Here is a 25,647-nt window from a genome sequence, read left to right on the forward strand (position 1 = left end):
CCTGACAGGTAGTCAATCCGCGATATTTCAGCCCACTGCTTCAGGATCTTCTCCTCCACCAACAAAGCGTGACCATGGGAGTCGGTAATTAACGTACTTTATTGTACCACTTTCATAATCATTTTTTTAATCCAGATTGGTTTGGGTACGTGCTCCGTGAACTGGTTTGGATGGCTTCCTCTCTGCCTGGCCAAACACACACAACTGACAAATGCGGGTGCGTGTGCTCACACACAACACACAAACATACACACATGCACACTAATGCCATGTCAAAAAGGATTCCTTTAGTGGTGGCAGTGGCTAAGATTAATTAGGCTGCCATTTTGGAGCATCCTACATATAGGTTGCTAGACTTAGTTGCCCGAAGGCCCGCGCTCTCTCCAATCACCGGCCCCATCCAGTCATCAATCAATCAATCAATCAATTGTATTTATCGAGTGCCGACCGGGTGCACAGCACCGTGCTAAGCGCTTGGGAGAGTACACTAGGACAGAGTTGGAAGATGTGTTCCCTGCCCAGAAAGAGCTTCCAGTCTAGGGGGAACAGCACAGACTGTCTCCTTCTGAAGAAGGGCCCTTCGTGATTCTGGAGTCTCCCAAGACCCCAATCTTACCAAGGCCCCATCCTTTACCAACCGGGGTCCCAGATGGACCGTACGAAGAAGCAAATCAATGAACAATTGAACAGGAATGAGGGCGTGAGAATCCTTACCAACGACAAGCCCTTTCACTAGAAGTACAAAAATCAACCAGAGAAAAAGCTACTAATCAGCTCCTTTTCAAGATTTTCAAGACCGTCTCTCTCCGGAGGGTCTCGGCTCCCTGTCCGGTGAGCCTCTCCTTCACGAGTTTCCTCAGAGGAACCCGGTTCGGGGGTGCCAAACTCAACTCATCCTCTGTCCTTTGATTCGGGCTGGCCAGTGTCCTGACCGGAAAGAAAAAACCCTGGTCTCCAGCCCAACTCGGCTGGGGAAAGTTTGCCCCGGAGCAGATTTGAAGAATAAAACCATGCTGAGAGGAGAATATGGAACGGTCTAATCGGTGTATTCAAATGTACAGAAATGGAGTCTCCCAAAAAGGTGAAACGACGGTGAGAATCTGAACCAGAACCTCAACCTTAGGGGGCTCGGAAGGAGTAGCCCTCAAGGGTTGTAACCCCTCCCCTGCTCTGGTAGGGGAATTTTCTAGAAGACAATTGGCTTTGCTTCCTCTGGGTGCTGAGGGAAGTGGCTCAAAACAGTTACGCCTCCAGAGAGGGTCACTGACTCCTTCCAAATATTTTCTGCCCCACTCCAGGCACCACTGAGTAGCTGCATTATTGTTCTTGATTAAGGTGCTTACTAAAGGCTCACTGTGTGCTAAGCTCTGGGCTAGATACAGTCCATTTAGACCATTCCCGTCCCTCGGCGATCTCCTCGACCTAGGGGCGAGGAAGAGCAAGTTTCTTATCCCTATGATACAGATTAGGGAACTGAGACCCAGAGAGGTTAAGCGACTTGCCCAAGGTCACACATTGGAATCCGGTTCTCCCAGCGCTCAATCCCGCGCTCTTTCCACCAGACCACGTTGCCTCTGAAGACGTCGATCCGCAGACAGCACGTGCGGTGGAGATCCAAACCGGAGATATATCTGGGGGCGGGGGCAGAGGGTTAGGGTTCCGCCTCTTGAAGCGCCCAGTCCTACCCCAGGGCCCGGGGGAGGCTGCGTCCTAGGGGGCATTTTCTAGGAACTAAAACCAGAGGCCTTGAAAGAGCCTCTGCCGTCTCGTTCGCCACTTTCATAAAAGAGAAGCTATAACTCGATCGCTCTGTCCGACGTCAGCTGGGAGCTCGGGGACGGGGTGGGGGCTCGCCCAGGATTGGGGGGGGTTCAATCCCCGTGGGCAGGGGCTCAGACTTTGAGGAGGGGTCTGAGGGTCCCGTTGGACGCCTGGGACAGGAGGCCCGTGACGTTGTCGGCGTGGATGTCCGCCCAGCTGGGGAAGGTCCCCAGTTGGAAGATGCTCTGGGCCCAGGTGTTCATGGCCAAGCTCAGGAGCAAGACACCCATCAGGTTCATGAGTAGTCCGGTCCGCACCTGCAATAATCATAATAATGCTGGTATTTCTTAATAATAATAATATTTCTTAATAACTTCATAACAAGTCTCTTCTGTCCCACTCCAGGCATTTTTGAGTAGCTGCATTACTGTTCCTGACTAAGGTGCTTATTAAGCGCTCACTGTGTACTAAGCTCCGGGCTAGATATAATCCGGTTAGACCCCATTCCTGCCCCTCGGCGACCTCCTCGATCTAGGGGCGAGGAAGACCAGGTATTCTAAGCGCCGGAGTAGGTACAAGTTAATCAGGCTATAATAAAAATAATAATAATAATGATAGTATTTATTAAGCACTATGTGTCATCCACTGTTCTAAGCACTAGGGTACATACAAGTTAACTGGGTTATAATAACAACAACAATAATAATGATGATGATGGTATCTGTTAAGCACTTACTTTGTGTCAAGTAATAATAATAATAATTATGGTATTTGTGAAGCGCTTACTATGTGCAGAGCACTGTCCTAAGCGCTGGGGTAGATACAGGGTCATCAGGTTGTCCCACGTGAGGCTCACAGTGAATCCCCATTTTACAGATGAGGTAACTGAGGCACAGAGAAGTGAAGTGACTTGCCCACAGTCACACAGCTGACAAGTGGCAGAGCCGGGAGTCGAACTCATGACCTCTGACTCCGAAGCCCAGGCTCTTTCCACTGAGCTACGCTGCTTCACAAGAAGCATTTATTTAGAAGTACTCTTCTAAATGTTGGGGTAGATACAAGTTAATCAGGTGCTAATACTAATTATAATGGAACATGCTAAGTGCTTAGTATGTGCCAAGCACTGTTTTAAGCTCTGGGGTAAATGCAAGTTAATCAGGTTATAATAATAACAATAATAATGATGGTATTTGTTATTATGTGTCAGAACTGTACTAAACTCTGGGGTGGGTACAAGCAAATCGGGTTGGACACAGTCCCTGACCTACGTGGGGCCCACCGTCTCGATCCCCATTTTATAGATAAGATAATTGAGGCTCAGAGAAGTGAAGTGATTGGCCCAAGGTCACACAGCAGATAAGTGGTGGATTAGAACTGTCTCCTGGGATCAGAACTCTGGGATTAGTGGGCTAGGATTAGAACCCAGGTCCTCTGACTCCCAGGCCTATGTTCTATCCACTAGGTCACGCTCCTTCTCACCTCAATTTCCTCACCTGTACAATGGGGATGAAATACCTATCCTTCCTCCTTCTTAGATTTGTGAGTCCCACATGAAAAGCAATGTGGCCTAGTGGATAGAGCACAGGCCTGGGAGTTAGAAGGACCCGGCTTCTAATCCCCACTCTGCCATTTGTCTGCTGCGTGACCTTCGGCAAATCACTTCACTTCTCTGTGCCTCTGTTACCTCAACCATAAAATCTCCCAAGCACTCCTTACCCTGCCCAGAGTATTTAACGAATGCTTACTGTATGGGGAGGACTGTACTAAGCACTTATCTTTCCCAAATGTGTATATCTGTACATATTTTTCTGTTTATTTTATTAATGATGTGTATGTGTCTGTAATTCCATTTTTTTGTACTGATGCTATTAATGCTTCAACCGTAAAATGGGGATGAAGACAGTGAGCCTGGGGTGGAACGGGAACTGTGTCCAACCCGATTTGCTTATAACCACTCCAGCACTTAGTAAAGTGCCTGGCCCACGATAAGCGCTTAACAAATATGACAATTATTATTATTATCTGGCTCTAAGCAACAAGGAGCTGCTGAGAAGTAGAAGGAGCACGGAAGGAGGAAGTAGAGAGTTCCTTCTCCTCCAAACACCCCCACTCTTCCCGCTCCAAGCCCTGCAAGGCAAGTTTGTGGGGATTTCCCTCTATACTGAAGAATTCTGAGCCAGTCCAGCCTTTAGAGGGAGGAAGCAATGAAACCGTTTTTGAACCTCTGCAGACTGCACAGATCTGCTCTAGCAGTCTTGCCAAGGCAGTGCCCGTGCTGGGAGGGGTGCACGTACCCACACTTGTGGTTTATTAAAATTCTCCCTGGTTCATAGTCTGATTCCGGTTGGGTCCAGCTTAATTCTTTCCTGAACCTTGGACCCCTGAGTCTGTGCTAATAGTCAAAGCTGCTTTGGCTAATCAAAAAGGCTATTTAAGTACCCAGTGATGGTGATGATAAGAATGAGATCCCCTCCGTCTCCCCAGCTGTTGGCTTACAATTTCTGTCAAGGGTCAGTGGGCTTTTCTAGCTTTGGACAGGAGAGATTTTGTGGTCCGTGGGCCTGGGTATATGGAGGGAACCGAAACTGGTCCGAAGTGCTAAACTCAAAAGAAGATCAGAATCCTAAGCCTGTTGTCTGTTAAGCCAGTGAGGCTCCATAGAGCCGGAACGCTGAGGGGGAGATGGATGGAATAATCTGTTGGTAGTAGAATGGACTGCTGTCCCGGCAGGGCAGTTAGTGCTGCAAATCTGTGTATGTGTGAGAGAGAGAGGGATGGCGTGGCTCAGTGGAAAGAGCATGGGCTTTGGAGTCAAGGCTCATGAGTTCGAATCCCAGCTCTGCCACTTGTCAGCTGTGTGACTATGGGCAAGTCACTTAACTTCTCTGTGCCTCAGTTCCCTCATCTGTAAAATGGGGATTAAGACTGTGAGCCCCACGTGGGACAACCTGATTCCCCTATGTCTACCCCAGCGCTTAGAACAGTGCTCGGCACATAGTAAGCGCTTAACAAATACCAACATTATTATTATTATTAGAGGGAGAGAGAGGAAGAGGGAGGGAGAGAGAGAAAGAGAAAAGAGAGAGATGGAGAGATGAAGAGGGATGGAGGGAGAGGAGAGAAAAAGAAAAGAGAAAGGGAGGGAGGGAGAGAGGAGAGAAAGAGAAAAGAGAAACTGAGAGTTGGGGAGAGAGGGAGAGGAGAGATAGAGAGGGGTGGAGGGAGAGGAGAGAAAAAGAAAAGAGAGAGGGAGGGAGGGAGGGAGAGAGAATGAGAAAAGAGAGGGAGGGAGAGAAAGAAAGAGAAGAGAGAGATGGAGAGGGAGGAAGAGAAAAGAGAAAGAGAGAGATGGGGAGGGAGGGAGAGAGGAGAGAAAGAGAAAGAGAGAGGGGGAAGGAGAGAGGAGAAAAGAAAAGACAGAAGGGGAAGGGAGAGAGCGAAAGACAAGAGAGAGACGGAGAGGGAGAGAGAGAGGCGAAAGAGAAAAGAGAGATAGGGAGCTAATGGACTAATGAGCCCCTGAATAGCAGAAGAGGATCCACAAGCCTTGGGGGTGGAGGACACAAAGGTAGGTATGGTCTAAAGCCCAGTGCTCTCACACCCTTCTACCCTTTCTGGAGGTGGTCTCCGAGGTTAGAACTGAAGAAGTGTGGCCTAGAGGATAGAGCACTGGCCTGGAGAGAGAGGGAGGGAGAGAGACAGGGAGAGAGAGATGGAGAAGGAGGGAGGAGGGAGAGAAGGAGAGAAAGAGAAAAAGAGAGAGAGAGAGGGACAGAGAGAGAGAGAGATTCTCATCCGTCCCCAGGCCTCAGGCCCGAGACATTGCTCACTGGGGAGAGTGACCCTCAGGACTGCAGTTCGGACCCGAGGATGGCCAGACAGCACAAAGACTCCATTGTTCAAACCAACGTATTGGCGGCATCGAGGCCAAGCTCACCACTCCAGCCTCCGCCTTCGCTCGGCCCTCCCCATTCCCTAGCTTCACTGCGGAACCCGTCCACCATCTCCGTTGTATTGTACGTCCACAGGGCTCTGTACACAGTGAGTGCTCAATAACCTGGGAGTGGAGCACACAAAGGAGGATAAGGTCTAAAGCCCAGTGTTCTCACACACTTCTACCCTTTTTGGAGGCGGTCTCCAAGTTTAGAACTGAAGCAGTGTGGCCTCGAGGATAGAATACCGGCTTGGGAGTCAAAAGGATCCGGGTTCTAGTCCTGTCTCTGCCACTTATCTGTTGGGTGACCTTGGGCAAGGCACTTCAGCTCTCTAGGCCTCAGTTACCTCATCTGGAAAATGGCGATTGAGACTGTGAGCCCTATGTGGGACAAGGACTGTGTCTAATCCAATTAGCTTGTATCTCTCCCACTGCTTAGTACAGTGCCTGGCACATAGTAAGCGCTTAACAAGCACCATAATTATTATTATTATTACTATTATTGTAACCTTCCCCAGGTGGGCTAAATCCAATGCTTAGGAGGCAAGCTGCAAGCAGAAAGGGTTCGGATCCATATAGGGTCGTGAGGGTGGACACTGAACAAGAAGCAGCATGGCTTGATGGATAGAGCACGGACCTGGGAGTGAGAAGGACCCGGGTTCTAATCCCTGCTCTGCCACTTGACTGCTGTGACACTCTGGGCGAGTCACTTAATTTGCCTCTGCCTCGTATCCTCATCTGGAAAATGGGGATTAAGACTGAGTCCAATTCAATTACCTTATATCTCCCCCAGCTCTTAGTACAGGACCTGGCACATAGTAAGTGCTTAACAAATACCCTAAAATATAAAAAAGTGCTCTTTGGTGATGATTCCTTAGCGGCAGCTGAAAACCAAACAGGATGGAGCCTACCATGTCTTTGACCAGTAAGTGTCCAGATGCAAAGGCGATGGAGTTGGGAGGCGTCGAAACAGGGAGCATGAAAGCGTAGGAGCAACCAATGGTGCCTGGGATCATCAGGTACAGGGGATTGACTCTCAGTCGAATGGCCTGGAACAAAAGAGAGGAGGAGAGAAATTAATCCAGCAAGCAACTGGTCCATCTTTAGAATTTATTGGAGCACCTGCACAGTGCTAGGAATGGTATTAAGGGCTTTGCAGAAGGCCTTAGGAGCAAGGTGCACGTTCCCTGCCCTCAAGGAGTTTACGAATTAATTGGGGAGACAGGGATGATTTACAGATAGTAAAAGCCAGAGGAAGAACAAGGATGAAACAGGAAGAAATACAAACACATCAGGGTAAATAAACTGAACGAATAATGAAGGTATAGATGAGAAGGTACAGAGAAGCAGCATGGCCTAATGGTAAGAGCACAGGGGACATGAGTTTTAATCCGAGTCTGCCACTTGCCAGCTGTGTAAGTCACTTCACTTCTCTGTGCCTCAATTATCTCTTCTATAAAATGTGCATTAAGACCGTGAGTCCCATGTGGGACAACCTGAATTACCTTGTATTTATGCCAGCACTTAGAACAGTGCTTGGCACATAGTAAGCACTTAACTTATATCATAATTATTATGAATTATTATTAATACATATCTGTTTATCTATTTCCAGTTTACCTGTTTTTATGTCTGTCTCCCCATTTTTAGACTGTAAGCCCGGTGTGGGCAGGGATTGTCTCTCTTTATTGGTGAACTGTACTCTCCAAACGCTTATTACAGTGCTCTGAACACAGTAAGCCCTCAATAAGTAGGACTGAATGACTGAATGAATATAAATATATAAATATATGTATGTATGCATATATATATGTACAGTTGTGGGCAGAGACTGTATCTGTTTACTGTTGTAATCAAATGCTTAATATAGTGTTCTGCTCACAGTAAGTGCTCAATAAATCTGATCAAATTGAATTGAAATATATATATATAGCTTATAATGTATAAATCATTAGGATTTATTGAGTACTTCATTCAATAATCATATATATAGCCTGTATATGTTTAAATCAGTTGGATTTATTGAACACTTCATTCAATTGGATTTATTGAATGCTTACTGTGTGCAGAGCACTAAGCAGAGAAGCAGCGTGGCTGAGTGGAAAGAGCACGGGTTTAGGAGTCAGAGGTCATGGGTTCTAATCCTGACTACGCTAGGACAGGGGAAGAATAAAGGGAGCAAGTTAGGGAGATGCAGAGGGGGCGGGAGAAAAGTGGGGGCTTAGTCTGGAAGGCCTCTTGGAGGAAATGTGCCTTCAGTAAGGTTTTCAATGGCGGGAGCGTCATTGTCTGGTGGATTTGAGGAGGAAGGGCATTCCGGGCCAGAGGCAGGACGTGGGCGAGGGGTCAGCGGCGAGATGGAGGCTGAGTGAGAAGGTTAGCACTAGAGGAGCGAAGTGTGTGGGCTGAGTTGTAGTAAAATGGGGATTAAGACTCTGAGTGAGGAGTGTGAGCTGGAGGGTTAGGGTGAAGAAAGCCCTCCGGGAAAGCAGTTAAAGATGTCGGAGCTTGATCTGGTTTAAGTGGCAAAGGCTCTTCTGAGAGGGAGAGAGAAGGAGAGTGCAGCAGTGAGGAGGCTGGTTAGTTGAGCCCGAGGCCAGCTGGACTCCGGCACATGGAGGAGGAATCAGCCAACCTCTGCCCAGCCCAGTCCCCGGCCTCCACACCCGGTTACTTAACTGTGGACGAAGGTCAGCGTGGGTCCCTGCACACGACCAACTTTTGAGCCTTCCCTCTGCCTCTCTTTCCCAGTTTGCTGGGCTCAGGGATTTGTTTCAGCCCTGCCACAGACTGACCTTTGACCCCCAGACCACAGGCCCGAAGGAAGCCTTCGGTTCTTTCGGGAATCCAGGCAGCGTGGCCTAGTGCAAAGAGCACGGCCCTGGGAGCCAAAGGATCTGGATTCTAAACCTGGCTCGGCCAGTTCATTCATTCAATCTTATTTATTGAGTGCTTACTGGGTGCAGTGCGCTGTACTAAGTGCTTGGGGAAGTACAATGCAACAATAAATAGTAACAATCCCAGCCCACAGTGATTCCTCCAGTTGTCTATTGTGGCTCCTTGGGCAAGCCGCTTCTCTGGGCCTCAGTTTCCTCATCTGTAAAATGGGGATTCAATGTCTTTTCTCCCTCCCATTTAGACTGTGGCCCCCTTGTGAGACAGGGACTGGGTCTGGCGTGAATATCGTGGATCTAAAGCATTGCTTAGAACTCATAATGAGCACTTAATAAGCAATAATTATGGTGGTATTTGTTAAATGCTTACTACGTGCCAGGCACTGTTCTAAGCACTGAGGTAGATATAAAATCAGGTTGGACACAGTCCCTGTCTCAAGAAGGGCTCAATGTTCATCCCTGTTTTACAGATGAGGGCACTGAGGCCCAGAGAAGTGAAGTGAATTGCCCAAGGCTCCATAGAGGACAAGTGGCAGAGCTGGGCCATGCTCTACCCATTAGGCCACACTACGTCTTAAAACATTTTGTTTTTTGTGGGAGCAGCAGCTGACTCAGTGGTCCAATTTCCACTCCTGTTTCCATTTGGTTTTGGATCCCATAAAAGCAATGGGTGAATTTTCTAGCAGGGACTGTGGCCAAACTGATTAACTTGTATCTACCCCAGCACTTAATACAGTGCCTGGCTCATAATAAGCCCCCAACAAATACCATTTTAAAAAAAAATCAATCCCCATTTTACCGATGAGGAAACCATGGTACAGAAAAGTTAACTGACTAGCCCAAGGTCATCCAGCCGGCAAGTGGTGGATTTAGGATTAGAACCCAGGTCTTCCAACTCTCCTTCCTGGGTCCTAACCACTGGGCCATGCTACTTCAATTCCTCTCACTGCACTAGCAGGGAGGGCGGGCAGTGGGGGCAGTGTTTTGGTCTACAGTAATAATAATTGTGGTATTTGCTTAGCGCTTACTCTGTACCGGGCACTGTGCGAAGCTTTGGGGTGAATACAAGCGAATCGGGTTGGATACAGTTTGTGTCCTACATAGGGCTCACAGTCTCAATCCCCATTTTCCAGATGATGTAGCTGAGGCCCAGAGAAGCGAAGTGACTTGCTCAAGGCCACACAACAGACAAGTGGAGTCAGGATTAGAACCCATGATCCTTCTGACTCGCAGGCCCGGGCTCTAGCCACTACACCATGCTGCTTCCCAATTAGGCTGGGCTGTGACCGACCCCTTCACGGACCGGCCCCGTCTCACCAGTTCAGCCAGGACAGGGAGGAAGATGATGATGGTGGCGGTGTTGCTGGCAAACTCCGTGAAGAGGGCGATGACCACGGTGATAAGCAGCACGGCCACTGCGGGCGGCACGTTCTCCAGGGGGTGAAGTCTCCCGCCGATCCACATGGATAGACCCGATTCCTGGCCCAGGGAAGACAGGGACATCTGTTCTCTTTTTTTTTTTTATTGTATTCATTCAATCGTATTTATGGAGTGCTTACTCTAATAATAATAATAATAATAATGTTGGTATTTGTTAAGCGCTTACTATGTGCCAAGCACTGTTCTAAGCGCTGGGGTAGACACAGGGGAATCAGGTTGTCCCACGTGGGGCTCACAGTCTTAATCCCCATTTTACAGATGAGGGAACTGTGCAAAGCACTGTACTAAGCACTTGGGAGAATACAATACGACAACAAGAAGACACATTCCTGCCCACAAAGAGCTCATTTGTTAAGCGCTTAACAGCTGTGGTGTTTCTTAAGACGTGGGACAACCTGATCCAGTGCTTAGAACAGTGCTTTGCACATAGTAAGTGCTTAACAAATGCCATTGTTATTATTACTAAGAGCTTACTATATGCCAGGCACTGTACTAAACGCTGGGGTGGATACAAGCAAATCGGGTTGGATAGAGTCCCTGTCCCATGTGGGGCTCATAGTCTCAATCCCCATTTTACAAATGAGGGAATTGAGGCCGACAGAAATGAAGTGACTTGCCCAAGGTTACACAGCAGACAAGTGGCGGAGCCAGGATTAGAACCCATGACTTCTACCTCCCAGTCCTGTGCTTTAGCCACTATGCTATGCCATTACTATGTGTCAAACGTAAGTGCTGGGGTAGGTATCCATCAATCAATCGTATTTATTGAGAGCTTACCATGTGCAGAGTTGAGAGCTTACCATGTGCAGAGTACTGTGTTCAACGCAATACAATGGATTTAGGTACAAGTTAATTAGATTGGATATGGGGCTCACGGTTTAAGTAGGAGGGAGAACAGGTATTTAATTCCCCTTTTACAGCTGAGACACAGAGTAGTGAAATGACTTGTCCAAGGTCATAAAGCAAGTAATTTGGCAGAGCAGGGATTAAAAATCCAAATTCTCTGTTTCCCAGGCCCATGCTCTATCCATTAGGCCACACTGCTTTGACTTGACCCCTCTTCCTCCCGCTCATCCCCTAAGTGATTGACTCCTCACGGAGTCCTTTGTTAGGCTCCACATAGGAACCTTGGCCATTTCCACACTGGCACAGAAAAGTGGATCACTTGCAAACCAGCCCAGGAATCCAGCTTCCTACCCCCAGGCAGAGTTGAATCCTTTCCCACTTCCCCACTCTGCTTTAAGTGTAAGCTCATCCTCTAGTCTGTAAACTTGTCCTCTAGACTGTAAACTCGCTATGGGCAGGAAGTGTGTCTGCTATATTGTCGTCTTGTACTCTCCCAAAGCACTCAGTACAGTGCTCCGCACACAGTAAGGGCTTGATAAATACGATCGACTGACCGACTGCACCGACCTCTCGCTCCGAGCCAGGCGAGAACCGCCACGAGGCCTCGGACAGAAACTCCCCGTCCACCTTTCCCTTCTTCTCGTTGCTGTAGGCCCGTGGAAGTTTCCAGAAATGTGGAAGCGACCCAAGTCCGTGGCCCTCGCCGGTGCAGTCGAGACCCAGATGTTGCCGTAATTAGGCTTCTGCCTCGTAAGAGACCAGTAGCCTGGAACTCAACCAGGGACCTCCCTTTTCTGACCCTTTTGAAATCGGGACTTTGGAGTTGGCTGGAGGGAATACAAACCCAGAAGCCGCCCGGCTCTCCCCGTCCCCCCGCATCGCCCCAATTGGAAAGCCCAGTGAATGGCCGTCAGAGCCAGGGGCATCAGCTCTCACACTCTCTCTCCCGTCCCCGCTGCGGCCAGCGGAGAAGGCATAAGCATTCCCGTCCCGCTTCTGGGCTGCGCTGCCACTCGGCTTCCCTGAAAGCCTCGCAAGACAAAAACCCAGGCTGAAAGAAACCTCCCGCGGCTGCTTATTTCCTCGGCCAACTGCCAGTCGGCTAGCCGGGCCAGGCCGGGTCGGCTCCGCTCCAGCTCGGCTGGCCCGGCAGCTTGCTTGAGAGCACCCAAGTTTCCATTTGAGAATTCTCTTCCTCAGAGTCCGCTGCCTCAGCGGTCATCTCAGTGGTCAGGCGGGAAGCAGCCCGGACTAGTGGATAGAGCCCGGACCTGGGAGTCAGACGGATCTAGGTCCTAATCCTGGCTCCGCCGCTTGCCTTATCTGTGCCACTTCTCTAGGTCTCAGTTACCTCAACTGCAAAAAGGGGATTAAGAGTGTAAGCTCTTTGTGGGACAGGGACTAGGTCCAACCTGAGTAGCTTGTATCTACTCCAGGGCTTAGAACGGTGCTTGACAGATAGTAAGCGCTTAACATCATCATCTGATGGCCTGGGTTCTAATCCCAGCTCTGCCATGTACCTGCTCTGTGACCTTGAGCTAGTCACTCAACTTCCGTGCCTCGGTTCCCTCATCGGTAAAACGGGATTTCAATACCTGTTGTCCGTCCTACTTCATCCATTCAATTGTATTTATTGAGCGCTTACTGTGTGCTGTGCTAAGCGCTTGGAAAGTACAATTCAGCAACTGAGACAATCCCTGCTCACAACGGACTCACAGTCTAAAGGGGGAGACAGACATCATAACGGGCATCAATAGCATCAGTACAAATAATGTGGGGCCTGATTATCTTGTATCTACCCCAGCACTTAGTACAGTGCTTGACCATAGTAACTGCTTAACAAATAGTTATTATCATAATCACAATATTATTATTATTATTGTTACTTGGACCAGCCCTCTGCCTACAGCTGGGAGTATCTCTAAATTAACCAACAGGTAACTGCCTTTGCTTCTCTTAAAGTTCTCCAGGGTTGGAGATTCTTCCGAGCATTTAGAGTCTGTTCCAGGTTTTAATCAAAGGTGACCAGTCAGTCGTATTTACTGAGCTCTTACTGTGTGGACAGCACTGTATTAAACACCTGGGAGAGTACAGAATAGCAATAAACAGACACATTTCTCACCCGCTATTCATTTTTCATTCAATCGTATTTATTGAGGGCTTACTGTGTGCAAAGCACTCTACTAAGCACTTGGGAGTGGACAATACAACAACAGACACAGTACCTGACCATAGACCTTAGGGTCTAGAGGGGGAGATGGACGTTAATATGAATAAATAAATGACAGATATATACGTAAGTGCTGTGTAGCTGGGAGAGGGGAATGAATAAAGGGAGCAAGTCAGGGCAACGCAGGAGGGAGTAGGAGAAGAGGAAAGGAGGCTTTAGTCAGAGAAGGTCTCTTGGAGGAGATTCATTTATTCATTTAATGATATTTACGGAGCGCTTACTGTGTGAAGAGCACTGAACTAAGCACTTGGGATTGTACAATACAACAGTAAATAGACTTTCCTGCTATGTGACCTCAGGCAAGTCACTTCACTTCTCTGGGCCTCAGTTATCTCATCTGTAAAATGCAGTTTAAGACTGTGAGCCCCACATGGGATAGGGACTGTGTCCAACCCGATTAGCTTGTATCTACCCCAGTGCTTAGAACAGAGCTTGACACATAGTAAGCACTTAACAAATACCCTTACTGTTATTATTGTTATTGTTAACAATAATAATGACATTAATAGCAAAAGAGGGATTTAACTGGGGAAAACATCCCTGCGGGGAAAGATGGAAGAAACCAAGGATGGAGAAGAGAAGGCTGAGGGTGACAATAACAACCTTTATATCATCACGACCATTTTCTCTCCATTACTTCAGAAGACTGAGCCAAAGATAAGGATTTGCCTTTGCCAATGAGATAGGTGAGACGTAAAGAAAGAACTCTAACTCCTGAATAACTAAATTCCAGAACTGGCTTCCACCTCTGGAGAACTCCAAAAATGAAAGGCACACTACCCGATCTGAGTAATTTAGGCATTTTCTGGCACAGAGGCAGAGGATTTGTTGTGGGCAGGGAATGTGTCTGTTACATTGTTATATTGTATATATTATGTGTGCCGTATATATTGTATATCATACTCTCCCAAGTGTTTTGCACACAGTAAGCGCTCAATAAATACGACTGACTGACTGACTGCAGGCAGTGACTCTCTTCTAGCTGTGAAGTTCAAGATTCTTGCCCTAAATATCGACTGAAGGAAAGTTACCGAGCAACCGGTCGCAGGGATTTTTTTGGCGCTCTTCTCTCTGGTCCTCCCCATCCCCTACCCCAAATCCCACTGGTGAGCACGGTCTTCCCTCCTCAGACTACAGGTGGACATGCTGCAGCCTCGTGGCTCCGTTACCTCACAGCCTTTGGCCATGGCGAACCCTCCTCCCAGCAGCAGAATTATGTTCCAGGGCACGGATTCCTGAGCCTTTCTCCAGGTCAGCAGGGGCTTCATCTCCGTGTTGGGAGCTAGGCAGAGAAAACCCCCCGCCCACCATGGAAGCCTCAGAATCAGGTTGTGTCCAAGCACCTCCCCCCGTGTGGCCGGTGGTCAGTGATTGGTCACACTAGACTGTAAGCTCATTGTGGACAGGGAAACTGTTTACTGTTATATTGTTACCTCCCAAGATCTTAGCACAGTGCTCAGCACTCAGTCAATGCTCAATAAATACAATTGAATTAATTAATTATCACATCATCTCCAAGTATGGAAGCGAATTTCACCAAAGAGGTGCGTTCTATCTTCAAAGGGATGGGAAAACAGTTTACACAACCTATGAAGATCTTTGTTACTTAGTAGGAGTAGCAGTACTGTGTCTCCATTTGGCACAAGGCACTGTACTAAGCACTAGGGAAATATGCAGGACCTATACTAAGTGCTTGGGGAATACAAAACAGTGTAATTTATTTATTTATATTCATTCATTCATTCAATCAATCATATCTATTGAGCACTTACTGTGCAGAGTACTGTACTAAGTGCTTGGGAGAGTACAATATAACTATAAATAGACACAGTCCCTGCCATGACAAGCTTACAGTCTAGAGGGGTTGACAGATATTGATACTCATATATTGATATATATATATCTCGACTGTGAGCTCGTTGTGGGCAAGGAATGTGTTCGTTTATTGCTACACTGTACTCTTCCAAATGTTTAATACAGTGCTCTGTACACAGTAAACACTCTGTAAATACAATTGGCTGACTGAAGGGACATGTTCCCCGCCTCAAAAGGAGCTTACTTGGCACATAAAGTGCTTGTTCTAGTTTTGATGCCACAAAACGTTAAAGCCAGCCTCACATGAGAGCAATCTTTAAAGCCGTTAAAATTGCCAATGTTTTGGGAGGAGTCTGTTTTTTTTTTTCCTTTAACGAAATCTGTTAAGGACTTACTATGTGTCAAGCACTGTTCTAAGCACAGGGGGAAATAGAAGTTTAGCAGGTTGGACACAGTCCCTGCCATGGACTTCACAATCTAAATTGAAGGGAGGAGGACTTTTAATCCTAATTTTACAGATGAGGTAACTGAGGCACAGATAAATTGGGTGAGCTACCCAAGGTCACACAGTCACCAGTTGACAGAGCCTGGATTAGAATCCAGGTCCTCTGACTCCCAGGCCTATACACTTTCAGCTAGACCATGTTGCTTCTCATTTGGTTTGATCCAAATAGTTCCTAGCAGAGGGGGTAAATGACCATTTTCCTTTTCAAAGGAGACAAAGCAACTTCTCAGAAATTACCAGATACACCGGAAGGAAAATAGGTATCTTTCCCACCTAGAGAAGGATTGACCACGTGGGGCTCAAACACTGATCATTGGAGGGGGTCAGTGGGGCAACTAAGAGCCCCACTGGCCATGCCCAATTCAGCCACAGTAATCTGAGACAAAAGGTTCTGACATTCAATTTTTCAGCTCAGAGTAGAATCTGGTAGTAGAAATAATAGTAGTATTTATTAAGTGTTTGCTGTGTGCAGACCACTGTACTGAGAGCTGAGAGTGTTGGGGAAGCAGTGTGGCCAAGTGGATAGGGCTTTGGCCTGGGAGTCAGAAGGATGTAGGTTCTAATCCAGCTCCACCACTTGTCTGCTCTGTGACCTAGGGCAAGTCACTTAACTTCTCTGTGCCTCAGTTCCCTCATCTGTAAAATGGGGACCAAGACCGTGAGACCCATGTGAGTCATGGATTGGGTCCAATCTGATTAGCTTGTATTTACCTAGCACTTAGTACGGTGCCTGGCACGTAGTAAGTCCTTCACAAATACAATTAAAAGAGAGATAGAGAGAAGAACAGGTTGATGGAGCCAGTCCAGAATCGATCCAGTGAATCCAATGACTTCTGATAGGATCTGACACTCCCGCTAGCCATTCCCTTTGGAATCTGCAGAGACCCGAGGCTTGACTTACCTTTCAAGTCAAACCACCACTTAATAGATGGCTTTTGCGATGGGAAGAAGAACAGCATAGTTACAATGGCAACTCCAGTGACAGCATCTGAGAGGAAGCTACAAAGAATCAGTCAGCCAGTCAGTCAGTTGTATTTATTGAGCATTTACAGCGTGCTGAGCACTATACTAAATGCTTAGGAGAGTACAAAATAACAATAAACAGACCCATTTCCGGCCCTCAACAGGCTTACGGTATAGAGGTGGAGACAGACATTAATAGAAATAAATGACGGACATATACAGAAGTGCTGTGGGGCTGAGAGGGGAATGTATAAAGGGGGCAAGTCATGTGATGGGTGCTGGCCACAAGCCATAGAAATTCTGCGTTGTCCTTGGACATCAGGATGATAATAATAATAATGATAATAATAGTATTTGTTCCATTAGTTCTTGCCTGCTCCTAGCCCCACAGCATTTATGAACAGATCTGTAATTTATTTATATTAATGTCTGTCCCGCCCCGCCCCCCGCCAGACTGTAAGCTTGTTATAGGCAGGGAATGTGTCTGTTTATTGTTGTATGGTACTCTCTCAAGCACTCAGTACAGTGCTCTGCATAGAGTAAGTGTTCAATAAATACAATTAAATGAATGAATATTCGGATTGTTTTGGGCAGGGAATGTGTTCACTAACTCTGTTGTTCTCTCAATCAGCCAATCATATTTCTGGAGCACTTATGGTGCAGAACACTGTACTAAGTGCTTGGGAGAGTACAATAGAACAACTACTTAGTAGTTGACTGAAGTGACTTGTGACTGTGGGCAAGTCACTTCACTTCTCTGTGCCTCAGTTACCTCACCTGTAAAATGGGGATTAAGACTGTGAGCCCCACGTGGGACATCCTGATTCCCCTGTGTCTACCCCAGCGCTTAGAACAGTGCTCGGCACATAGTAAGCGCTTAACAAATACCAACATTATTTATTTATTAGTATGGTGTTCTGCATACAATAAGCACTCAATAAATTCCATTTGATGATGATGGTGATGATGATGTTTGTTAAGTGCTTACTATGTGCCAAGCAGTGCACTAAATGCTGGGGTAGATACAAGATATTCAGGTTGGACACAGTCTCTGACTCAGATGAGGCTCACAGGCTAAATAGAGGTAATAGAATTAAATCTCCAGTTTACAGATGAGGAAATGGAGGGGGCCACAGAAATTCGGTGGATTTGCCCAAGGTCACATAGCAGACGATCAGCCTGCTATCACATAGGAAAAAGTCACATAGTCAGCCAATCGCGTTCATTGAGCGCGTACTCTGTGCAGACCACTATACTGTATACTTGGGAGAGTATAGGCTCCTGCCCACAACAAGCTTACAGTTTAGAGGAGACAGAAATTAATATAAATCCTCTTGAGATACTGCTGGGAAAGATGGGAGGGTTGAAGAAGGGGCAGGAGGAAAGAAGGACTGGAGAGCAGGGGAGATTTTAGCTCACTCCTGATGTTTTCAATTTTCTCAATAAAGACGAGTGGTGGAGCCAGGATTAGAACCCAGGTTCTCTGACTCCCAGGCCCATGCTCCTTCCACTAAGCTATGCTGCTTCCCGATTTATTAAAGGAGATTAGGCCATTGAACAGCCTGAAAGCAGTTGGTTCCTCTCATTCCTCTCCAAGCTACATTTTTAGCTCACACAGACATGCCACCAGGAAAGCAATCAGGAATTCCCAGTCCGTTTGAGGAATTTCAGTTTATGGCTATTTCTGAGAAGAAAACTGTGAAGGGAAGATGGAGTGATCCCTGTCTATGACCTCTGAGAGAAACCCAGGTTGGGTTGACAAGTAACACAGCCTGTTTTGGACTCGGAGCATCCCGAAGCCTTAGACTTTTGATTTTCCTCCTGAAAAGAGGTCAAGAGGTCCCGAGTGGGAGATGAATCGAAGGACCCGGAACACATAATAATAATACTTCTTAAGTGCTTACTGTGTGCCAAGCTCTCTTCTCAATATTCACTGTTAATCAGGTTGGACACAGTCCCTGTCCCACATGGGAGTCCCAGTCTTAATCCCCATTTTACAGATACGGTAACTGAGGCCCAGAGAAGTGAAGTGACTTGCCCAAGGTCACACAGCAGACACGTGGACTTGTCCTCTAAGCCACGCTGCTTCAGAGACATCCCAAACTGGTCACAAGGGAGCAATTGTCTCCTGGAAGAGCACTCTGAGGAATTACCCACCCAGCTTTCAGCTGGACTTCCAGTCATCCTTCTCTATCCTTCGGGGCCCACCGAGACTCTTGGAATGGCCCCAGCTTTCTGGGTACCCACCCCTACCAACCTTAACCTCCGGAAAAATGGGATGTGTGATCTGGGGTCCCTAGGAAGGGGTGGGGATCGGTTAGTCAGTCAATCGCATTTCTTGAGCGCTTACTGTGTGCCAAGCACTGTACTAAGCCCTTGGGAGTGTACAATATCATGATAAGTGCACATATTCCTTGCCCACAATGAGCTTACAGGCTAGCGGGCAAGACAGACATTAATTTTAATAAATAAATGACAGATACGTACATGAGTGCTGTGGGGCTGGTGGGGCGGGGGGAATGAATAAAAGAAGCAGGGTGGCACAGGAAGAGGAAAAAGGGGAAAGGAGGGCTTAGTCAGGAAAAGCCTCTTGAAGGAGCTGGGCCTTTGATAAGGCTTTGAAGAAGGGAAGGGTAATTAGTCTCTGGAGTTGTCAGTCAGTCAGGCAATTGTATATATTGAGCACTTACCGTGTGCAGAGCACTGTAGTAAGCGCTTGAGAGGGTACAATAGAGCAATAAGCAGACATGTCACTGCCCACAATAAGTTTACAGTCTAAAGGGGAGCTTGCTCATCAGTGGTATCTCACCCGGGAGTGAAAAGGCTGGCCCAGCCGGGAATGAACTTTGGGTCCCTGGAGAAGAGCAAGATGGCGAACAAGCAGAAGAAGAAGAAGACCGCCTGTTCGGCAAACCTGCGACACAAAAAAGAAGGCAGTGGAGGGTTAATTCCAGGCTGGCAAAGAGCCCCATCCTGATTGGACACTGTCCACCAAAGCAGGCCCAGAAAGGCAGCCTGTCTGAGTGGGTGCCAAGCTCGGAGAACAAAAAGGACCCGGACACCCTGTAGGGAGAGGAAAGGCTTCTTGGGAAAATTCGACCAAGCCCGATCCTCTATTTCCCTCCACGTCAGCCATCCCCATCTCCTCAGGGTAGAGTGACGGAGACAGTCAGTCATTCAGTCAGTAGATCGTATTTATTGAGCGCTTACTGTGTGTGGAGCACCGCACTAAGCACTTGGGAGAAGACAGTATAAGAATAAACGGACACGTTCCCTGCTCACAACGAGAGTAGTAGAAGTAAGTCAAAGAACTAGTACTAACAGGAATAGCAATAGCATTTACCGAGGGCCCACTGGTGTAATGCACTGTACCAAACGCTTGGGAAGTCCAAAAGAGAAAAGGGGCCCATTCACCGTCCAAGGAGACTTTCCCCGCTTGTCCCCGAGGCACTCACTTGATTGGTCCCAACTTTTGGTAATCCTCTCTTATCACCGCCCGGGCTCGGTCTTCGGCATCCGCTCTGATTTCAGACTTCTTCTTCCTCCAGCCCCTGGTGAGACAGACAGAGCTTGAGGGGTGATCATAAGCTTAGACCCTGGTTTCCTTCCACTTGAGGGGTAGGGGGACACTGCCCGGTGCAGCCGACCCTGGCAGTTTGGGAATCACATCAGAACCTGCTTCATGGGGGTAGGGAGAGTTCTGTGTGGCCCAGCGCTTAATACAGTGCTTGGCACATAGTAATCTCTCAACAGATCCCATCGTTATTATTAGTCTTATCCTACCCTTGAGCTCTCTGACTGTGACCACTAGCATTTCATTCACCCATTCAATCGAATTTACTGAGCGCTCACTGTGTGCCAAGCACTGTACTAAGTGCTTGGGAGACTACATACATCAACACTCAGACACATTCCCTACCCACGACGAACTCATAGTCTAGAGATGAGCTCAAAGAAGAGCCTCGTGAATCCGCTCAGGGAAGACATGTTTCAGTAGAATGTCTCCCTCTCTCTCTCTTTCCCCTTCCTTTTTCTCCGCACTCTTCCAAAAAGGGATGCGATGATCCACCCCTCTGACCAAAGTACTCTCCCAAGTGCTCAGTACAGGGAGCTGCACACGGTAAGCGCTCAGTAAGTACCATTGATCGATTGATTCACTATAAGCCTACAGAGGCTGTGTCTCGTAGGTGGTGCCCAATACGTGCTGGGAAAGAGTACCTCAGATGAATGCCGCCATACAAGAAGGTGATCCACAGCCACCCGGAGAGGAGGAACAGCAGCATTAGAGGCAGCGCAAAGACAAACCAGGACCCAAAGTTCACCACGTCGCACTGGGGGAAGAAACTTGGGCAAACAGAGGAAAAAAGAAGGTCCATTAATGTTCCATTCATTCATTCATGCTTAGGAGAGTACAATACAACAAAAACAGACGCATTCCCTGCCCACAAAGAGCTCACAGTTTAGAGGGGAAGACAGACATTACTATACATAAATAAACAAATAAATTATAGGTATATGCAGCTGTGCTGTGGGGATGGGAGGGAGGGTGAATGAGGGAGCAAGTCAGGGTGACGCAGAAGGAAGTGGGAGAAGAGGAGGGCTTAGTCAGGGGCGGCCTCTTGGAGAAGATGGGCCTTCAATAAGGCTTTGAAGTGGGGGAGAGCAATTATCTGTCTGATATGAGCAGGGAGGGGGTTCCAGGCCAGAAGCAGGATGAGGGTGAGAGATCGGTGGTGAGATAGACGAGATGGAGGTACACTGAGAAGGTGAGCATTAGAGGAACAAGGTGTGCCCGCTGGGTTGTAGTAGGAGAGTAGCGGGGTTAATGTTAAGGCCAAAATAAAACCAGGAGGAGGTAGAAAAGTGAAGCCCCTCTTCACAGGGCCTGGGCGGGAAATTGGGGCATGGTGGGGCAGCGCCTGTTAATCTTTTTTAATCTGAGCATCACGGGCAAGGGCAATCGAAAGTACTTATTGAATACTTGTTGTGTGAGGAGCACTGTACTGAGCCCTCGGGAGACTACAAAAATACAGTGTTGGTCTACACGATCCCTGCTTTCAAGGAGCTTACCATCTAACGGGGGAGCTGACCCCCCCTCCACCCACCAGAAAACCACATCCTAAACACTGGAAGGTGGGATCCAGCAACCAAGGAAACCTACTAATGCCAAACAAATGGCAGGAGGAGGAGGAAGAATGGTATTTATTGAGGGCCTCTTGGATGCCGTGCACTTCACTAAAGCAGCATGGCCTAGCGGATAAAGTCCGGACCTGGAGGTCAGAAGGGCTTGGGCTCTAATTCCAGCTTCACCACTTATCTGCTGGGTGACCCTGGGCAAGTCACTTCACTTCTCTGGACCTCAGTTCCCTCATCTGTAAAATGAGGATTAAGACTGTGAGCCCTATGTGGACAAAGGAACTGTGTCCATTCCGATTAGCTTGTAACTATCTCAGCACTTAGAACCATAATATAACAGAATATAGTAAATGCTTAGCAAAACAATAATAATAATAATAAAAATAAAAATAAAGCTTGCCCTGGTTACCCCAGATAGCAGTTTGGAGCTCTGCTACTCTGGTCATGCACAGTGCTCCTCACGGAAGAGGAGACTGAAAGTCAGTGGGAGTGCAGATATAACCTAAGTCCCATTGCTCAGAAGCAACATGGCCTGATATTATTATTATTATGATGCAAGATTCTTATTCAGCAGCAGCAGCTCATCAGAAGCACCGGGGTCAACATTTGGGGGCTTCAATGCAAAAGGAAATCGGATCGGCTAGCCGAAAGCAAGAGGCTGCCCCAAAGCACAGCGGGCCAGTGCTTGAGTAGCCGATGAGCCCGGAGCAAGCTTTGTCGGGTACCTCTTCAGTTGACCCAGCAGAATGAGGTTGGGGGCAGTGCCCGTGAGCGTGGCAGTGCCGCCGATGCTGGCCGCGTAGGGGATAGAAATGAGGAAGCCTTTCCAGATGTTCTTCCGGGCCTCCTCCTCCTTCTTGGCATCGCCGGGGCCCTCGGGGGCAGCCTCCACCTCTTCCGGTCGCCCTTTGCTTGGAACATTTCAAGAGAGAAGCCCATGAAAAACCCCACTGCCCAACCCATCATGCCACCAACTCAAGGACCAGCTGCTCGCTTTGAATCTGTACCTCAGCCTCGTGGAGAAAAGCTTCCGGGCACTGGACCCGGAAGCGTCAGTTCCTCACTTTCAAACTATTCTCCTGGTGGTTGGAACCCCCTCTGGGACCTTCCCCCGGCCCGGACCCCTCGTTTCGGCAAGGTGCCCTCTCCTCTGATGGAGCTGGGTTTGGAACCCCCGAAACTATTTCCTCAGGCCCCAGAGAACTACTCCCCAGGAGGATTTTGAATGGCAAATCAAAGGGGATTTCGGCACCTCAAACGAATTTCCCAAAGGGTCTGGGAAGCCAGGGTGCCAGTTGCAGGCTTGATGATTAACTTACTCCTCTGCGCTGGCCAGAAATCGCATCTCAGTGGGGACAGTGTACAGGCCATTTCTCTGAAAGCCAGCTGGAAAGTAAAGAGCAAAAGCCTCTCTTTAATCCACCGAACACAGCCAAATCCCAGCCCAATCCTAACCAAATCAGCTTGCAAAAGTGTTTCTCCAACCCCTTGGCTCTCCCTCTCTGACAGGCTCCCGGGAATCATCAATAAGGAAGCTCGACATTTTTCCTCCTGGCCTGTCTCAGCTCAGAACGGGCCTTTCTCCAACTCAGCCCACACACTTCGCTCCTCTGATGCCAACCTATTCACGGTACCTCGATCTCGTCTATCTCATCGCTGACCTCTCGCCCACTTCCTGCCTCTGTCCTGGAACACCCTCCCTTTCTATATTCGACAATGACTCTCCCCACCTTTAAAGCCTTGTTGAAGGCACATCTCCTCCAAGAGGTCTTCCCTGACAGGCCTTGATTTCCATTTCTCTCATTCCCTTATGCCTTGCCTGATTTGCTCCATTTATTTACCACCACCCCCAAAAGTCACACAGTCCTTACACCCATATCTGCAATTTCTGTATTTATATTATTGTCTGTCTTTCCCTCTGAACTGTAAGCTTGTTGTGGACAGGGAACATGTCTACTAACTCTGCTGTATTGTACTCTCCCAAGTGCTTAGTACAGTGTTCTCCACATGGTAAGTGCTCAATAAATGAGAAGGAAGATGGCCTAGTGGAGAGAGCACGGGCCTGGGAGCCAGAAGGACCCACGTTCATTTCCCGGCTCTGTCATGTGTGACCTCGGGCAAGTGACTTCCCTTCTCTGGGCCTCAGTTCCCTCATCTGAAAATGGGGATTAAGTCTGTGAGCACTATATGGGACAGGGACTGTGTCCATCCTGACAATCTTGTACCCACCCAGTGCTTAGAACAGTATCTGACACATAGTAAGCGTTTAACAAATACCATCATCATTATTATTATAAATATGATCGACTGATTAATTGACTGATCGATAGGAGACTGGGTGGGTGGGAGTACAAGCCTGCCTTAGGCTCTCTTCCACTTTGGGCCCAAACCAAAGCAAAAAGAACCACTTCCTTCCTCCATGTTGTCTGGAATCGGGACAGTGAGATAACCCAAAGGAAAGCTATGCTTTATTCATTTATTCATTCAATCATATTTATTGAGTGCTTACTGTGTGCGAAGCACTGTACTAAGCACTTGGGAGAGTGCAATATAACAACAGACACAATCCCTGCCCACAACAAGCTTGCAACCTCTCACATAAAGCAGGGGTTGGGCCATGACGAAGCTTTTTCCTGTGGCTAAGGGTGGGTGTGAACAAGTCAATCGTATTTATGGAGTACTCACTCTACGCAAAGCACTGTACTAAGCGCTTTGGAGTGTACAACAGAGTTGGTAGACAGATTCCCTGCCCACAAGGAGCTTACAGCCTAGAGGATGCGGAGTTAAATTCACCCTACCTTGACCCTTCTTTCGACCTCTCTCCAGTTTCCACAAGGCCAAGATGGAACATTCATGGCCCAGTGAACATTCACTGACGATGATGGTATTTGTTAAGAACTTACTATGTGTCAAGCACTGTTCTAAGTGCTGGGGTAGATACAAAATAATCAGGTTGGGGACACAGGCTCACAGTCTTAATCCCCGTTTTACAGATGAGGACAAGAGAAGTGAAGTGACTTGCCCAAGGTCACACAGCAGACAAGTGGCAGAGCCGGGATGAGAACCCAGGTCCTTCTGGCTCCCAGCCCCTTGCTCTATCCACTAGGCCATACCGCTTCCCACGCAGACATGTTGCCCCAGAATTACAGCGGGGAGAGTGGTACTGTTCCCCCAAATGTTGGTCATCTTCGGTCCAAGGTCATAGTCAGGTAAACCACCCTCCAGAGATCATTTTCCACCTCCCAGGAAGACAATAGCTCAGTCAGTCAACACTCCGTGTGAAATGCCCACTGTGGGCAGATCTCACGGAACTCGACACTGGAGGATGCACAGAGGAAAGACTCCAGCCCTCGAAGAGCTTTCCGTTTTAGGAGCAAAAAGATCAGGCACCTCCAGGCATGTAAAGATTCACGTACGATAGCCAAAAGACAGATGATAGAGAAGCAGCGTGGCGCAGTGGAAAGAGCACGGGCTTTGGAGTCAGGGCTCGTGAGTTCGAATCCCAGCTCTGCCACTTGTCAGCTGTGTGACTGTGGGCAAGTCACTTAACTTCTCTGTGCCTCAGTTCCCTCATCTGTAAAATGGGGATTAAGACTGTGAGCCCCACGTGGGACAACCTGATTCCCCTGTGTCTACCCCAGCGCTTAGAACAGTGCTCGGCACATAGTAAGCGCTTAACAAATACCAACATTATTATTATTAAATGATAAAACATATAATCCATTTGTACATGGATTTACATAGGTGTTCAGGGCTCCTAGTTAACTACTGTGATGCTCTTGCGAGACTGTAAACTCCTTGAGGGCAGGATTGTGGGTGTTAATTCTACGGTACTTTCCCAAGCATTTATTAAGGTCCCCTGGACATAGCAGTCACTCAGTAAATACTGTTAAGGGATTGATTGTGTATGTTGAGGGTGTTAGCTGGGAAGGCTTAATAGAAGGGTCAAGTTTTAGTAAAGCTTTGAAGGAAGGGTGGGGTGGGGTTTGTCAAGGCATGGAGGGTGCGTGCCATAATTTGTTAAGTGCATACTATGTGCCTAACACTGTACTGAGCACGGGGCTTGATACAAGTTCATCAGGTCAGACTCAGTCCCTGATCCACAGCGGTTTCAGAGTCTAAG

General features: G+C 47.9%; 1 protein-coding gene across 1 annotated transcript in view; it reads right to left on the bottom strand.

Annotated features, from left to right (window-relative positions):
- Positions 1-80: 80 nt before the first annotated feature.
- Positions 81-25,647, bottom strand: part of SLC13A3 (solute carrier family 13 member 3) — a 53,223-nt gene continuing 27,656 nt past the window's right edge. Inside the window, exons 4-13 of the mRNA XM_029070838.2 lie at positions 22,844-22,910; positions 22,250-22,435; positions 20,607-20,732; positions 19,844-19,939; positions 19,198-19,302; positions 16,327-16,424; positions 14,275-14,387; positions 9,907-10,068; positions 6,607-6,744; positions 81-2,078 (exon numbers count right to left, since the gene is read on the bottom strand). Of these exons, the coding sequence (XP_028926671.1) occupies positions 1,893-2,078; positions 6,607-6,744; positions 9,907-10,068; positions 14,275-14,387; positions 16,327-16,424; positions 19,198-19,302; positions 19,844-19,939; positions 20,607-20,732; positions 22,250-22,435; positions 22,844-22,910 (1,277 nt within the window). The 3' untranslated portion in view covers positions 81-1,892. The remainder of the gene's footprint in view (positions 2,079-6,606; positions 6,745-9,906; positions 10,069-14,274; positions 14,388-16,326; positions 16,425-19,197; positions 19,303-19,843; positions 19,940-20,606; positions 20,733-22,249; positions 22,436-22,843; positions 22,911-25,647) is intronic.

This window comes from Ornithorhynchus anatinus, chromosome 8 (assembly GCF_004115215.2).
Source record: "Ornithorhynchus anatinus isolate Pmale09 chromosome 8, mOrnAna1.pri.v4, whole genome shotgun sequence".
In the NCBI taxonomy this organism is placed as follows: Eukaryota; Metazoa; Chordata; class Mammalia; order Monotremata; family Ornithorhynchidae; genus Ornithorhynchus; species Ornithorhynchus anatinus.